Source organism: Zalophus californianus, chromosome 8, assembly GCF_009762305.2.
Source record: "Zalophus californianus isolate mZalCal1 chromosome 8, mZalCal1.pri.v2, whole genome shotgun sequence".
NCBI lineage: Eukaryota > Metazoa > Chordata > Mammalia > Carnivora > Otariidae > Zalophus > Zalophus californianus.
The window spans coordinates 12075150-12090820 of NC_045602.1; the positions used below are offsets into that span (position 1 = coordinate 12075150).

The 15671-nt window shown below is 37.7% G+C and overlaps 1 protein-coding gene across 5 annotated transcripts in view; it reads right to left on the minus strand.

Moving 5' to 3' along the window:
* Window positions 1-15671, minus strand: part of NBAS (NBAS subunit of NRZ tethering complex) — a 353391-nt gene that overhangs the window by 194157 nt on the left and 143563 nt on the right. For all 5 annotated transcript variants that reach the window (XM_027621826.2, XM_027621829.2, XM_027621828.2 and 2 more), the window contains 2 exons: window positions 3812-3874; window positions 1630-1752 (listed from right to left, as the gene is read on the minus strand). In XM_027621826.2, the coding sequence (XP_027477627.2) occupies window positions 1630-1752; window positions 3812-3874 (186 nt within the window). The remainder of the gene's footprint in view (window positions 1-1629; window positions 1753-3811; window positions 3875-15671) is intronic.

A 15671-nucleotide genomic window follows, 5' to 3' on the forward strand; every position in this document is an offset into this window, starting at 1 on the left:
CACTATACTAGAGAGTTGCAAATTAACAGAGAGATCCCTAAATATAAACATGATGTATTAGTTACAACCTTGGAACAGAGGTATATTTTCCAAGGAGAAACAGTTTTGCACTCATGATGGTAAAACTTGGTTTGCACAGATTCAATTAAATCTCCTACCATTTAGAATATCCATAAGAATATTCCATAGATGCTAAGGCCAAGCCATGGTAGCATATAATTAAGATTTACTTCAAATTAACTAGTTTGAAAAAAAGAGGCCATATTCTCTTACATATTCAGAGTAGAACACCATGAGCAGAGATTAACTTCAAAGGCTTCAGAAGTATTTGAGGAACTCAAGGAAAACACAGGAAGTAATCTAGCTGTAACAGCAAGGCTTTCTTGAAGAGTAGGTTCTAGAGTAGAGTCAGCATGATCAGAAATATCGACCATTTGTTTCTAGTTGTAAAAAAAATCTTAAGAGTTGACAAAACCTTTTAAATTATTCATTTAATAATTATTGAGAGAGGGCCATTGGTATATATGGTCCCATATTAGATGTATGGGAACTATAACACTTGTCCTGGAGAAGCTTATAATCTCAAAAGGAACATAAAGCACAGACATCAATAATTATAGCACACTGTTGAAAAAGACAGATAGGGAGAGGCAGATACAAAATGCCAGGGAATTTCTTAGGAAGGAGAGTTCCTTGAGCAAGCCACTACTAGTTGCATTCCATAAGCAGTTTACTACTGTTGACTGGGCTCAGGATTCCCAGAGCCATCTAGCTGGTGCATGTTTAGCTCTAGTAGGGCTTGGGAAGTAGAGCTGTCTCTATTTGCAACGACATGACACTGTATACAGAAAATCCTATGGAATATCCCCCCCCCCCGCCAAAAAAAACTCTACTGGAACTAATACAGAAATCTAGCAAGGTTGGAGGACACAAGCTCAACATATACCAAAATCAAAGATGTATCTATCTATCTATATATATATATATATATCAACATTTCTACACACTAGGAATGAACAATCCAAAAATGAAATTACGAAAATAACTATCTACAATAAAAAAAAAAAAATCTCAGGACTATTTTAGAGTACACAAATATCCATAGCTTTATCTATAAAAACCAAAACTCAAAACAACCCAAAATGTCCATAAACAGGTGAATAGATCAACAAAGTGTGATAAATCCATAAAAGGGAATACTACTCGATAAATAAAATGGAATTATTATTGATCCATGATACACCATGGATGAATGACAAAATAGGTACGCTGAGTAGAAGCCAAACAAACAAAAAGTGTATACTGGATGATTCCATTTACATAAAATTATAGGAAATACAGAGTAATATAGAGGAACAGAATATAGATCAGTGGTAGTCTGGAGAGGGAATAAGAGGGGGAGGGGGAGGGGCACATAAAGGGGCAAGAAGAAGCTTTTAAGAGTGACATATTTATCACCTTGACTGCAAGATGGTTTCATGAGTATCTACATATATCAAAACTTATCAAATTCAACACTTGAAACATGGAATTTATTGTTGGTCAGTTATAACTCAATGAAGTAAATAAAAAGAACAGTACTTTATTTTTAATCATATAAAGTATCAATTAATTTTGTTCATTACTTACTTCCGACCAGTGTGCCTGGTCAACCTGACCATCAGCTTGCGTGCCTCTTCTGAGCTAGACTGAGTGTTCTTAACAAACGAAACTGGTTTCTCAAGGCCATGTTTCTCCAAGAGCTCCGACACACTAAAAGTGAGAGAGAAATTTTTTAAAGTCTTGCTACCAAACAAAAAAAGTCTAAGAGTCTTGAACATAAAAGTAGCACTTAGGGGTTTAGAACTAAAACCAAAAAGTAGCATATAGAATGACCCAATTTTAGTGCATTAATTCTCAGCAAAAAAAAAAAAAGCTAACAATTATATATCAAATCTTATTTCCTGCACTTTTATTACAAACCCATTTTGTTTAAAGTATGACATATCTTTATCTAAAAATATTTTTTATTATTTTCCTCTACTCTAAAAGCATCAAATCAGTAAAACAAGCCAAATCTATCATTTCAATACTTAGCTTTAACTCTGAGCAATCCTACTGAGTAATCTGTTATAGGCAAGGTTGTTAGAAAGGCAATAAACAATGTTAAAGTTGGAGCCACAGAAACATCACAAGGCTCAATCTCCCTCCAGAATCTATTATATAAAAATACAAAATAGGTCACAAATTTTGTCCCATATGAATCTTCTTGAGATATCTCATTCCCTAATCATCAGCATCATACATATATGATGGTTGGCCTCACCAAATCTCACATTTTTGAAATAACTACTACTGGGTTTATAGAGCGTGACTGGCTAGAATTCAGTAGCTCATCATGAAGACAGGTTTCATGGGTCATGTCACCCGACATCATGTATGCTAAAACATTTTTCAATGATTAGTAGCTATGAGGTGGAACAGAAATAAAAATTCTTACTTTAAAAGGTCAGTAACTTAAACTAAACAGGGAAAGACATGGGTATCATCCAGAAACTGACCGAGTATAATTGTTTCCTTGAAGTAGTAAGAGCATAATGTGACATCAGGACCACTCATGGTTACACCCAGGAACATACTGTGAAATATACTATTTCACCATATCTTTTTGAGATCACTCGTCTCAGTTTCATTAGGGGAAAAAAAGGTAATCATGCAAATTTGTAAGGAATGAATCTACATTGACTTAATCCACTAAGCTTTACTCAAACTATGTTCAACTTCTCAGGGACACTGGGGAAAGGAGAGACACAGCCAAACTAAAATAACCAAAGCTTGAAAAGAAAGAAAAAGCTTGATTTACTAAGAATTTTTCAAGGGGAAAAAAAACCAACCATATAGCTTTCAGGACACAAAGTAACAAGCAGCAAGGTAGTAATAAAAAGAGGAAACAGAGGTCCCAAGGAAAGTGAACAATTAATTTTTCATTCAACTCCCATACATACATGGCACAAAAACACTGTTTCCTTAAATACAACTTGAAATATTTTTATACTCAAATCCCTTAAATTGAATGAATAAAACTTCTAATTAGGAGACTCCAAATTATTGTACTTTACTATTCGTATCACTATAAAGTGATGGTATTACCTGTAATTTTATAATTACGTGTTGGAAAAAATTTATCACTAAAATTTCATTTTTAATACTTAAAAACTACTCAAGCATCTTCATATACACATATAAATACTAGTATACAACATCTGACTTCCTAAATGGCAAATTGGGAATTTCAGGCTCCAAGATAGAAAGTTTAATGCTTCATTTTGACAGTGAAGAATATTACTATAGAGTTACTTGAAGGCTCTAGTGCAGTTTGATCGAATCCAGATTCCAATCAAATGTAGTATGCCCAAAAAACAGAAGTCAGGAGTATAATAAATATTGTTTGCTGACAGACACAATAATTTCTGCAGGAACTAACATTTCTTGCATACCTACTGCGTAGGAGGCACTTTAAATGGTTATTCTGACATTAATTCCATTATCTCATGGGTTATAGATGCTATAAAGAAGGAAACTCGGGATTCAATCACACAGCTTCTCAGTGGCAATGCCTACATTTGAACACAGGTCCACCAGTCTTCAAAATCCAGGCTCTTACTACTCTACCATAAGCTAGCAGTACATTTGTATTAAGAAAATTCACTCCCAAGAGAGTCAAACAAATAGGAAGTCAAACTGCAAATGACCATGAGACATATGAAAAGTAATGTTTCTTGGACAGACCTCATCTATCAGCACAGAGCCAACAGACGAACATTTTTCTCACCTGAGAATTTGTTCCAGTTGGTCTACCATGTCATGAAGAGCATTTGTTACCTCTGTTTTATGACTAAAAGATTAAGAGAAAAAAAATAAAGTTTTAGTAGTAGCTTTTTACATAATACATAATACTCAAGTGAAAAAAAGAAATGATGTTTCCCTTATGGTTAATATACAACAATATTACACTGCTGGGCAAAATTTTGGTCTTATTTCCTGAATGCCTTCAGCATCTTTCATGACTTAAGAGCTTAAGATAAAAAATACTGGACTAGAAGAATATTATCTATTACTGATTAGTGTTATATGGACAACTATTTCCTGAAGAACTTTTAGTTCAATTCCACTAAAAGGCAACAAAGCATTATAAATCAATTTTAAGTCTTTTTTTTTTTTTTTAAAGAAGAGTTAAAGGGTCAAATCACCATCTGGTTCTGTTCTTTTAACCAATAAAACAAAACAGGTAAGGAAGCATGGCCCTGCATACTGGCTTGCTCCTAGGCCTGTCTATATCCCTTCCACACCCCCTAGGAAGTTTCCATTAGGATTCTATATACTCAGAAGACTTCTTCCATAATATCATTCCCTCTGCACCCACTCCAATATAAGGAACCAAAAAGAAGCACAACCATTATCTAGATAATCCCTAGAAAGTGGTGGAGATAAAAAGCAAGTCCCTTCTGAGGAAGCATGTGGACAGGTGACTAGGAGAAACATTATCATGGCAAAGGATCATATACTAAATGAAAATGTGGCTGGTAGAGTAGATGTAGTATGACACAACACATGTATAAGTGAATGCAGGGATCTGTCACAAAGCTGAGACACTACTATAAAAGTCCCCTTCCATGCTATACAGCTCTGTGCCCCAACTATGGAGGGAATGCTCGCAGCGGAGAACCAATGCACCTGACGCTCCCGGGTGCCTTCCAGCCAATGATGCAACTGAACCCCAGCAAGATCTCAGGGTTTTATTAGTAAGATGCCCAAATAAAATCTTTGTCTGGACTTAGAAAATTAAAAATGTCCTAACTTGCACACACACACACACACACACACAAACTCGTTATTTTTTAAAACTATTGATCTTTCCTGGTCTAAATCTATTGGTCACTTATTAGTGCAATTTACAAAGATTATACTATCTTTTCAAACCAAGTTTTAGGCCTTGAACTAGAGTGTTAAGTTAGTGTATGTTCCATTTAAAGTCCTTCAAAAGGTCACTAGTCACAGCTACCTTCTATTAAGGTACAATACTGTAGTATTGTTTTAATTATATTTTGTAGTTCTACAACAAACATTTGTCACTGATTTTCAAGAATACAGGGTTTTTCCTTTGTGAATTGACATCCATAAACATAATTACTAAAGACTCTTTTTTTCAGCCAGTGGAATATGCTGCCTACATAAGATGCACAAAAATTAATAAGGTTAAGTAAGTGTTCATTTCCCAAACGGCAAAAAACATAACCGTTTACCATTTGGTAAATAACCACATAACCACCAAAAATGAGCAATTAACCACAGGCAGAGTAAAATTGATGAACTTGGCATGAAGAGAACCACAGAAAATATTTTGAAGCTCTATATTTTAAAACTAGGCTAATTTAAAATTATAAGTTATTTAGAAAATTGTAAATATGAAATATAATCATAAAGAAATGGAAAACAAGAGAGTATCAATCTATTTTTGTATTTACAAAAAAAAAATGTTAGATCAAAAATCATTAATCTGAAGCCAAGAAAAAGAGACACTTCTTAGCCTACACACTCTTCAAAAACACATTAATTCTGTAATTATAATGTCTACATAAAAATTGTTCTTTTAATATCATCATTCCATTGATACTTGATGGTAGGCAAATTACTGCTTAAAAATTAATAGATTAGCCCTAGTTGAAATTTATGCTAGTTTGATCTTACTGAAAAACAAAGTCTAATACACTTATTCCTAAAAATTATACACGTTACTTGGGAGTCAATGAGCTTGACTAGTTGATTCGAGGACAACAAAGGAGGCACAAAGCTGAAAGACAAACCATCACGTTTCCCAGCAAGACCATTTGAGTAAGAAACTCCCCACCACTTCTGCCCTCTGACACAGATATTAAGAGAAGCTTCTGCATCTCTTGCCACCCTCTAGGGAGAGCAATTTTACTACTAACACCCTGAGAGCCAATGGGTTGAGGTTTCTAAATGATGGGCAATGACATTTTCCTACAAAATCTGTTCATACAATCCCTTTTCCAGCCTTTTGCTGCCTACTGACAGTCCATGGCTCTCAGAGAGACCCACGGTTCCCAGAGGCTCACCTGCCGTTCCTGCTACTCTTTACTAAGGACGTGAGATAGCCTACGGTCATATCTCTGTAATTCTGGGTAATAAACATATGCTGAGGCACTCTGTGATTTACCTTTCCCTACATGAAGATTCCCTAAACCTAGACTGAGGAAGGGAAGTATGTATTAAGCACTACTACAATCTCCATTTAACTTTACCACTAACAAGTCTAATTGCTTGGATTCCTTCTTGGTGGTCAGTACTGAGACCCCGATGAGGTGATAAATGATCAGGGTCTATAAACTACCCAACATTTCTATAACATAATAGAATCTAAGATTATCCTACACAAAAAAATCAAAACTGAAACAAGAGGACAAGCTAGATGCTCACATATGAGGCAACCTCCCAAACACTTTATCTTGTCGCAAGGATTCCAATCAGCTTTTTAGTGTCTTAGAGATAAATTAATGGTCAAGAATCACTCAACATGAGGGCACCTGAGTGGCTCAGTTGGTTAAGCGTCTGCCTTCAGTTCAGGTCATGATCTCAGGGTCCTGGGATCGAGCCCCATGTCAGGGTCTCTGCTCAGCAGGAGTCTGATTCTCCCTCTCCCTGCCGTTCCCCCTGCTTGTGCTCTCCCTCTCTCTGTCAAACAAATAAATAAAATCTTAAAAAAAAAAAAAAAAGAATCACTCAACATGAACGAAAGTCCCTAACAGTAAAAAGGCAGATATACAAACAACAGAATATGAAAAATGAGAAACCATGGTGAGAAAGTGGGTAGTGCCAAGAGTAGAGGGACAGGTAGGTGCACATCTCTGAAACAAGACTAGGATGCTATCTTATTTTAAAAGTTCTTAGAATTTAAATAAGAAAATCAAAATAAATTTTAAAATTCAAAAGATGGATGAAAAGATAAAACTGAAGAAACTCCCAGATCATTTAACAGAAGATCAAAAAGTGGGAAAAAGAATAAAAAGGGCAGTAAATAAAGTATAAAAAAATGGAGAAAGAAAAAGGAAGGGAGTACAAATAAAATTACCAAGGAAAGAATGTAAGAAAATTTCCCAAAGCTCTAAAGGGCAGGAATTTCCAGATTGGAACAGGCTATCGAAATGAATAACACAACAAATTTAGTGTCATAATAAAACACGTCCTTATGATATTTCAGAACATTAGAGATGAAGAGAAGGTACTGCAATATCCAAAAAGGAAGAAAAGCCAGCTATAAAGTAGTGATTTACAATGGTATAGGACTACTCGATAAACGTGGGAGGAGAGGACAAGGCTAATGCCTTCAAAACTCACGAGGAAAAAAATGAATATAAACCTAGAACTGCATACATAGCCAAGGTTTCTACCAAGTTCAAGGGGGGCAATTCTGGTATCTTTCTGACATGAGACAGTCTTAAAATAAAAATGCCTCCATGTAATCTTTGACATGAAGCTATTAAGATTGTGTTCCAACAAAATTAGAGAACTAAGTGAACAAAGGAGAAAAGAAATTCCAGAAATGCAGTATGTAACACAAGAAACAGGCAAATCCAAGTCTCAGGATAGCAGTTGTGCAGAATATGGGACAATTCAAAGCAAGAGAAAAGACAATTCCAAGAAGGATGTTCCAAAAGGTAGAGAGGGAGAGAATATGGGGGAAAGAGGGAAGGAACTGAGATATGTCTGACCACAAAAAAGAGTTTTCTATTACTGTCAGAAGAGAGAAGGGGATAAATGGAAACAAATAAAACAACAAAACAGGAAAAGGAAATTTCCAAAAAAGGAAAAAAAAACCTGGGAAAAACAAAAAGTTGCATAAAAAAGAAAGATACTCATACCCAGCTCTACAGAAACAATAATTACATAACATAATGATGAAAATGATGAAAATTACCTTAACTACACTGAAAAAATGGTAGAAGTAGGTATGGGGGATGGTAGAGTTCATCATAGACTTCAAAAGGAAGTCAATAATCATGTAAAACTGCAGTCACAACATGAGCTGAAGAAAAACATGCTCTATGCAAGTTTTTCCTGTGAGGAGACAGGTATTCAAGAACAGGGAAGGTGGGGCAGCAAACAGCTGTTTATCAATTACAAGGTTTTCAATTCCCTCACTTTCATTATGTACATACGTCACTTTATATAGTTAAAAATTAGGAGAAAATTATGTTTCTTTGGACTCCTTCATTTTATTCTTTTTAATGTTTTTTTTATAATTTAAGTAATCTCTACACCCAACGAGGGGCTCAAACTAACAACCCTGAGATCAAGAGTCGCATGTTCTCCTGACTGAGCCAACCAGACTCCTTGATTTTAGATCAGCACCTCCATGACACAGACTTTTCCAAGTGAAAAGACCAGCTGACTTGTAGAGTGTCTCACACTTTGCATTTATTTGACTGTTTCCTTCAGGGTGCTATTTAACTTGTTCTCCTGTTCTCTGCATTCCCTGTAAACCTGAAGTTTGGCCCAAAAGACTGATTAGATTAACAATGAACAACTTGGTGCGCCTGGGTGGCTCAGTCTTTAAGCATCTGCCTTCGGCTCTGGTTATGATCCCAGGGTCCTGACACTGAGCCCCGCATTGGGCTCCCTGCTCCATGGGAAGCCTGCTTCCCCCGCTCCCACTCCCCCTGCTTGAGTTTCCTCTCTCACTGTGTCTCTCTGTGTCAAATAAATAAACAAAATCTTAAAAAACAAAAAAAAACAGAACTTTACTTCATATTGGCATCTCAGCAGGAGGCATGTAACATGATGCTGATTGTGCTAGCCCATTTGGCAGCTTGATAAAAGGTGATGGCAGTCAGACTTCTACTTTATAAAGCTAAATTTCCCCTTTGAAATGACAAAAAAATAAATGAAGTCGCTGAGGTAATACTTTGGTACCATGCAAATATCCTTTACACATCAATCTTTCACCTGATTGCAGTACCATTAGTGACTGTATGAAACGATTATTTCACAATGCGGTACAAAATTGGTGATGTCTATCATTCATTTCACAAAAAAAATAAAAATTTCCTCAGGAGGAAAAGAGAGAGGGGGCAGCATTAGTCACAGTAGCCAAGACGACTAGAAACAACCTAAGTGACCGTCAAATGTATGAATCACAAAAATGTGCTATTTACATACACACAATGGAATAGGATTCAGCCATAAAAAAAAGAAGGAAATCCTGCCATTTATGACAACACGGACAGACTTCGAGGGCATTATACTAAGTGAAATAAGTCAGACAAAAAAAGACAAATACTGTATGATGAAATGAGGATCTCACTTTTATGTGGAATCCTAAAAAACCCCAAAACAATAACAAAAGTAAACTCATAGAAAAAGATCGGATTTGTGGTTACCAGAAGTGGGAGTGGGAGGTGTGGGAACTAGATAAAGGTGGTTGAAAGGGGTAAACTTCCAAGTCTAAGATAAGTAAGTACAGGGGACCTGATGCACTGTGATGACTTATAACGCACAACATGTTCAGTCAAGGAACAATTTGGGAAACCAACTGAAAACAACCAAAACACTGCTATATGTTACATTTGAAAGTTGTTATGAAAGTAAAAGATCTCATCATGCTGATGGATGTTAACTAAACTGTGGACGTTTCATGATATATTTATGCGTATGTATGTCATTATGCCAAACACCTCAAACTTATACAGTACTGTGTGTTAATTATATCTCAATAAAACTGTAAAAAAATGAAGTAAAATAAAATTATGCATATGCATACATTACTACTTAAACACAATTATTATTCTGTGTTTGGCAAGGGCCAAGAACAAATAATTCACAGAATCCCACGAGCTCATAAATATTAAAAATAATTAGAAACACAACTTAAAGGGCAGAGAAACAAGGCGGAGGGAGTAGGAGACCTGGATTTCGTCTGGTCTCAGGAATTCAGCTGGATAGGGATCAAACCATTCTGAACACCTACGAACTCAACAGGAGATCGAAGAAAAGAACAAAAACAACTCTCTGAACAGAAAAGCAACCACTTTCTGGAAGGTAGGACGTGCTGAGAAGTGAAACCGAGGCGATATTTGGGAAGATAGACGGCGGGGGAGGGGGCCTCCGTCGGCCGCTTCTGGCAAGTGCTAGAGCCGCGGAGCACAAAATCGGAACTTTTAGAAGTCGGCTCCGCTGAGGGACATCGCTGCAGTGGCTAAGCAGGGGGTGGAACCCTCACGGGACAGTGTGGTCTCAGGACCCTCGGGGTCACAGAAAGACCGGGGGTGCCTGAGTGCGGCAGAGCTCCCAGGTATCAGAGTGGGGAAGCCGGCTGCAGAGACAGAGCCGAGTCGCGGGCTCTCAGCTCGGGGTTGCCATAAACTGTGATCCAGGGCACAGTCGGGCCACTGCTCTTCTAACAGGGACCCAACGTGCAGCAGATCCGGGGAGACTCCCTTTCCTCCCCTGGGAGGAGCGGCGCGGGAGGGCACCGCAGGGATCTGCTAGGTTTGGAGACTCTACAACGAGTCCGGTGCCAGAGATAGAAACGCTCGGTCACAGGCCGGGTGAGCGTGGAGTGCGGCCGGAGACCGGGGAGTCGGGAGTGACTGACTGCTTTTCTCTGGGAGCGCACTGAGGAGTGCTGCCCTGAATTCTTGGCTCCTCCGAGGCAGAGATTGGAAGGGCTCTATTTTCACTCTTCGTCCTCCAAAGCTGTAAGGAAAGCTTGCAGGGAACAAAAGCTCCCAAGAGCAAACCCGAGCAGATTACTTGGCCGGGACCAGGCAAGGGCGGAGCAGTTCCGCCTCCAGGAAAGACATTTGGGAACCACGACAACGGGCCCCTCCCCAAGATGATCAGCAAGAACAGCCCGCCAAGACCAAATATACCGATCAATGAGAACGACAGAACTCCAGGGCTAGGGGAATACAGCACACAAAATTCATGGCTTTTTTCCCATGATTCTTCAGTCTTTCAAAGTTAATTTTTTTAACCTTTTTTTTTTAATTTTTCTTTTTCCCTTTTTCAACCAACATCAATCCCTTTTTTAAAAAAACATTTTTATTTTTCATTTTTAGAGTCATATTCTATCCCTTCAAAGTAGTTACCGTTATTTTTGGCATATATAAATCAGTTGTTCTCTCTTTAAAATTTTGAGATATAGTTTCTTCTAACAGATCAAAATATACCTTAAATCTCTAGTTTATGGCTTTGTTCTAGTCTCCTGCCTGATCACATTCTCTGCCCTTTTTTTTCTTTTTTAAATCCTCTTCTTTCTTTTCTCAAACAACTTCTTATCATATCAATTCCTTTTATAGAATTTTTTATAATTTTCATCTTTACAGTCATATTCCATCCCTTCATCGTATCAGCCCTTATTTTTACTTATATAAGTTTTCCTTTCTTTAAAATTTTGGGAGACACTTTCTTCTTACAGACCATAATACACCCAAAATCTAGTGTGTGGCACTGATCTATGCACAAGCCTGATCATATTTGATCATATTCTGTTTTCTTCTTTTGTTCTGTTTTTGTTTTTATCTTTCATTTTTTTCTTTCTGTTTTTTCTTTGTTTCCCTTTCTTTTTCCCTGGTTTCAGGTCTTTTCTGATTTGTTTAGAGTATATCTCCTAGGGACGTGGTTACCCTGTTACCACTTTGTTCTCTCATTCATCTGTTCTCCTCTGGACAAAATGACAAGATGGAAAAAATCACCTAAACAAAAAGAACAAGAGTTAGTACGGTCGGCCAGGGAACTACTCACTACAGACATTAGTACGATGGCGGACCTAGAGTTCAGAATCATAATTTTAAAGATACTAGCTGGGCTTGAAAAAAGCATGGAAGTTATTAGAGACGCCCTTTCTGGAGAAATAAAAGAACTAAAATCTAATCAACTCAAAATCAAAAAGGCTATTAATGAGCTGCAAACAAAAATGGAGGCCCTAACTCCTAGGATAAAAGAGGCAGAAGAGAGAATCAGTGATATAGAAGACCAAATGATGGAAAATAAAGAAGCTGAGAAAAAGAGAGATAAACAACTACTGGATCACGTGGGCAGAATTCAAGAGATAAGTGATACTGTAAGACGAAACATTAGAATACCTGGGATCCCAGAAGAAGAAGAAAGAGAGAGAGGGGCAGAAGGTATACTGGAGCAAATTATAACAGAGAACTTCCCTAATGTGGGGAAGGAAACAAGCATCAAAATCCAGGAAGCACAGAGAACCCCTCTCAATATCAATAAAAATAGGTCAACACCCCGACATCTAAGAGTAAAACTTACAAGTCTCAGAGACAAAGAGAATATCCTGAAAGCAGCTCAGGACAAGAGATCTGTAACCTACAATGGTAGTAACCTTCAATTGGCAACAGACCTATCCACAGAGACCTGGCAGGCCAGAAAGGACTGGTATGATATATTCAGAGCATTAAAAGAGAAAAATAGGCAGCCAAGAATACTATATCCAGCTAGGCTGTCAGTGAAAATAGAAGCAGAGATAAAAAGCTTCCAGGACAAACAAAAACTAAAGGAATTTGCAAACACGAAACCAGGCCTATAAGAAATATTGAAAGGGGTCCTCTAAGCAAAGAGAGAGCCTAAAAGCAGCATAGACCAGAAAGGAACATAGACAATATACAGTAACAATCACGTTACAGGCAATACAATGGCACTAAATGCCTATCATTCAATAGTTACCCGAATGTAAATGGGCTAAACGACCCAATCAAAAGACACAGGCTACCAGATTGGATTCAAAAACAAGACCCATCAATATGCTGTCTGCAAGAGACTCATTTTAGACCCAAAGACACCCCCAGATTGAAATGAGGGGATGGAAAACCATTTACCATGCTAATGGACACCAAAAGAAAGCTGGGGTGCCAATCCTTATATCAGACAAATTAGATTTTAAACCAAAGACTGTACGAAAAGATGAGGAAGGACACTATATCCTACTTAAAGGGTCTATCCAACAAGAAGATCTAACAATTGTAAATATCTATGCCCCTAAAATGGGAACAGCCAATTATATAAGGCAATTAATAACAAAAGCAAAGAAACACACTGACAACAATACAGTAATAGTGGGGGACTTTAACACCCCCCTTGACTGAAATGGACAGATCATCTAAGCAAAAGATCAACAAGGAAATAAAGACTTTAAATGACACACTGGACCAAATGGACTTCACAGACATAATTCAGAACATTCCATCCCAAAGCAACAGAATACACATTCTTCTCTAGTGCCCATGGAACATTCTCCAGAATTGATCACACCCTAGGTCACAAATCAGGTCTCAACCGGTCCCAAAAGACTGGGATCATTCCCTGCATATTTTCAGACCACAATGCTTTGAAACTAGAACTCAATCACAAGAGGAAAGTTGGAAAGAACTCAAATACAAGGAGGCTAAAGAGCATTCCACCAAAGAACAAATGGGTCAACCAGGAAATTAAAGAATTAAAAAAATTCATGGAAACCAATGAAAATGAAAACACAAAGGTTCAAAATCTTTGGGATGTAGCAAAGGCAGTCCTAAGAGGAAAGTATAGAGCAATACAAGCCTTTCTCAAGAAAGAAGAAAGGTCTCAAATCCACAACCTAACTCTACACCTTAAAGGAACTGGAGAAAAACCAGCAAATAAAGCCTAAACCCAGCAGGAGAAGAGAAATAATAAAGATCAGAGCAGAAATCAATGAAATAGAAACCAAAAGCACAGGAGAACAGATCAACGAAACTAAGAGCGGGTTCTTTGAAAGAATTAACAAGATGGATAAACCCCTGGCCAGACTGATCAAAAAGAAAAGAGCAATGACCCAAATCAACAAAATCATGAATGAAAGAGGAGAGATCACAACCAACACCAAAGAAATACAAACAATTATAAGAACATATTATGAGCAACTCTATGCCAGCAAATTAGATGGCCTGGAAGAAATGGATGCTTTCCTAGAGATGTATCAACTACCAAAATTGAACCACGGAGAAACAGAAAACCTGAACAGACCTATAACCACTAAGGAAACGGAAGCAGTCATCAAAAATCCCCCAAAAGACAAAAGCCCAGGGCCAGATGGCTTCCCAGGGAAATTCTACCAAACATTTAAAGAATTAATACCTATTCTCCTGAAATTGTTCTAAAAAATAGAAATGGAAGGAAAACTTCCAAACTCGTTTTATGAGGCCACCATTACCTTGATCCCAAAACCAGACAAAGACCCCATCCAAAAGGAGAACTACAGACCAAAATCCTTGATGAACACGGATGCAAAAATTCTCTCCAAAATACTAGCCAACAGGATCCAACAGTACATTAAAAGGATTATTCACCATGACCAAGTGGGATTTATCCCTGGGCTGCAAGGTTGGTTCAACATCCGCAAATCAATCAACGTGATACAATACATTAACAAAAGAAAGAACAAGAATCATAGGATCCTCTCATTAGATGCAGAAAAAGCATTTGAAAAAGTACAGCATCCTTTCTTGATCAAAACTCTTCAGAGTATAGGGATAGAGGGTACATACCTCAGTATCATAAAAGCCATCTATGAAAAACCTACAGCGAATATCATTCTCAATGGGGAAAAGCTGAGAGCTTTCCCCCTAAGGTCAGGAACGCGGCAGGGATGTCCACTATCACCACTGCTATTCAACATAGTATTAGAAGTCCTAGCCACAGCAATCAGACAACAAAAAGAAATCAAAGGCATCCACATCGGCAAAGAGGAAGTCAAACTCTCACTCTTTGCAGATGAGATGATACTTTATGTGGAAAACCCAAAAGACTCCACCCCAAAACTGCTAGAACTCATACAGGAATTCAGTAAAGTGGCAGGATATAAAATCAATGCACAGAAATCAGTGGCATTCCTATACACCAACAACAAGACAGAAGAGAGACAAATCAAGGAGTCGATCCCATTTATACTCGCACACAAAACCATAAGATACCTAGGAATAAATCTAACCAAAGAGGCAAAGGATCTGTACTCAGAAAACTATAAAATACTCATGAAAGAAATTGAAGAAGACACAAAGAAATGGAAAAACGTTCCATGCTCATGGATTGGAAGAACAAACATTGTGAAGATGTCAAGGCTACCTAGAGCAATCTACACATTCAATGCAATCCCCATCAAAATACCATCCACTTTTCTCAAAGAAATGGAACAAATCATCCTAAAATTTGTATGGAACCAGAAGAAACCCCGAATAGCCAGAGGAATATTGAAAAAGAAAAGCAAAGCTGGCGGCATCACAATTCCGGACTTCCAGCTCTATTACAAAGCTGTCGTCATCAAGACAGTATGGTACTGGCACAAAAAGAGACACATAGATCAATGGAACAGAATAGAGAGCCCAGAAATGGACCCTCAACTCTATGGTCAACTCAACTTTGACAAAGCAGGAAAGAACGTCCAATGGAAAAAAGACAGTCTCTTCCACAAATGCTGTTGGGAAAATTGGACAGCCACATGCAGAAGAATGAAACTGGACCATTTCCTTACACCACACACAAAAATAGACTCCAAATGGTTGAAAGACCTAAACGTGAGACAGAAGTCCATCAAAATCCTAAAGGAGAACACAGGTAGCAACCTCTTCGACCTCAGCCGCAGC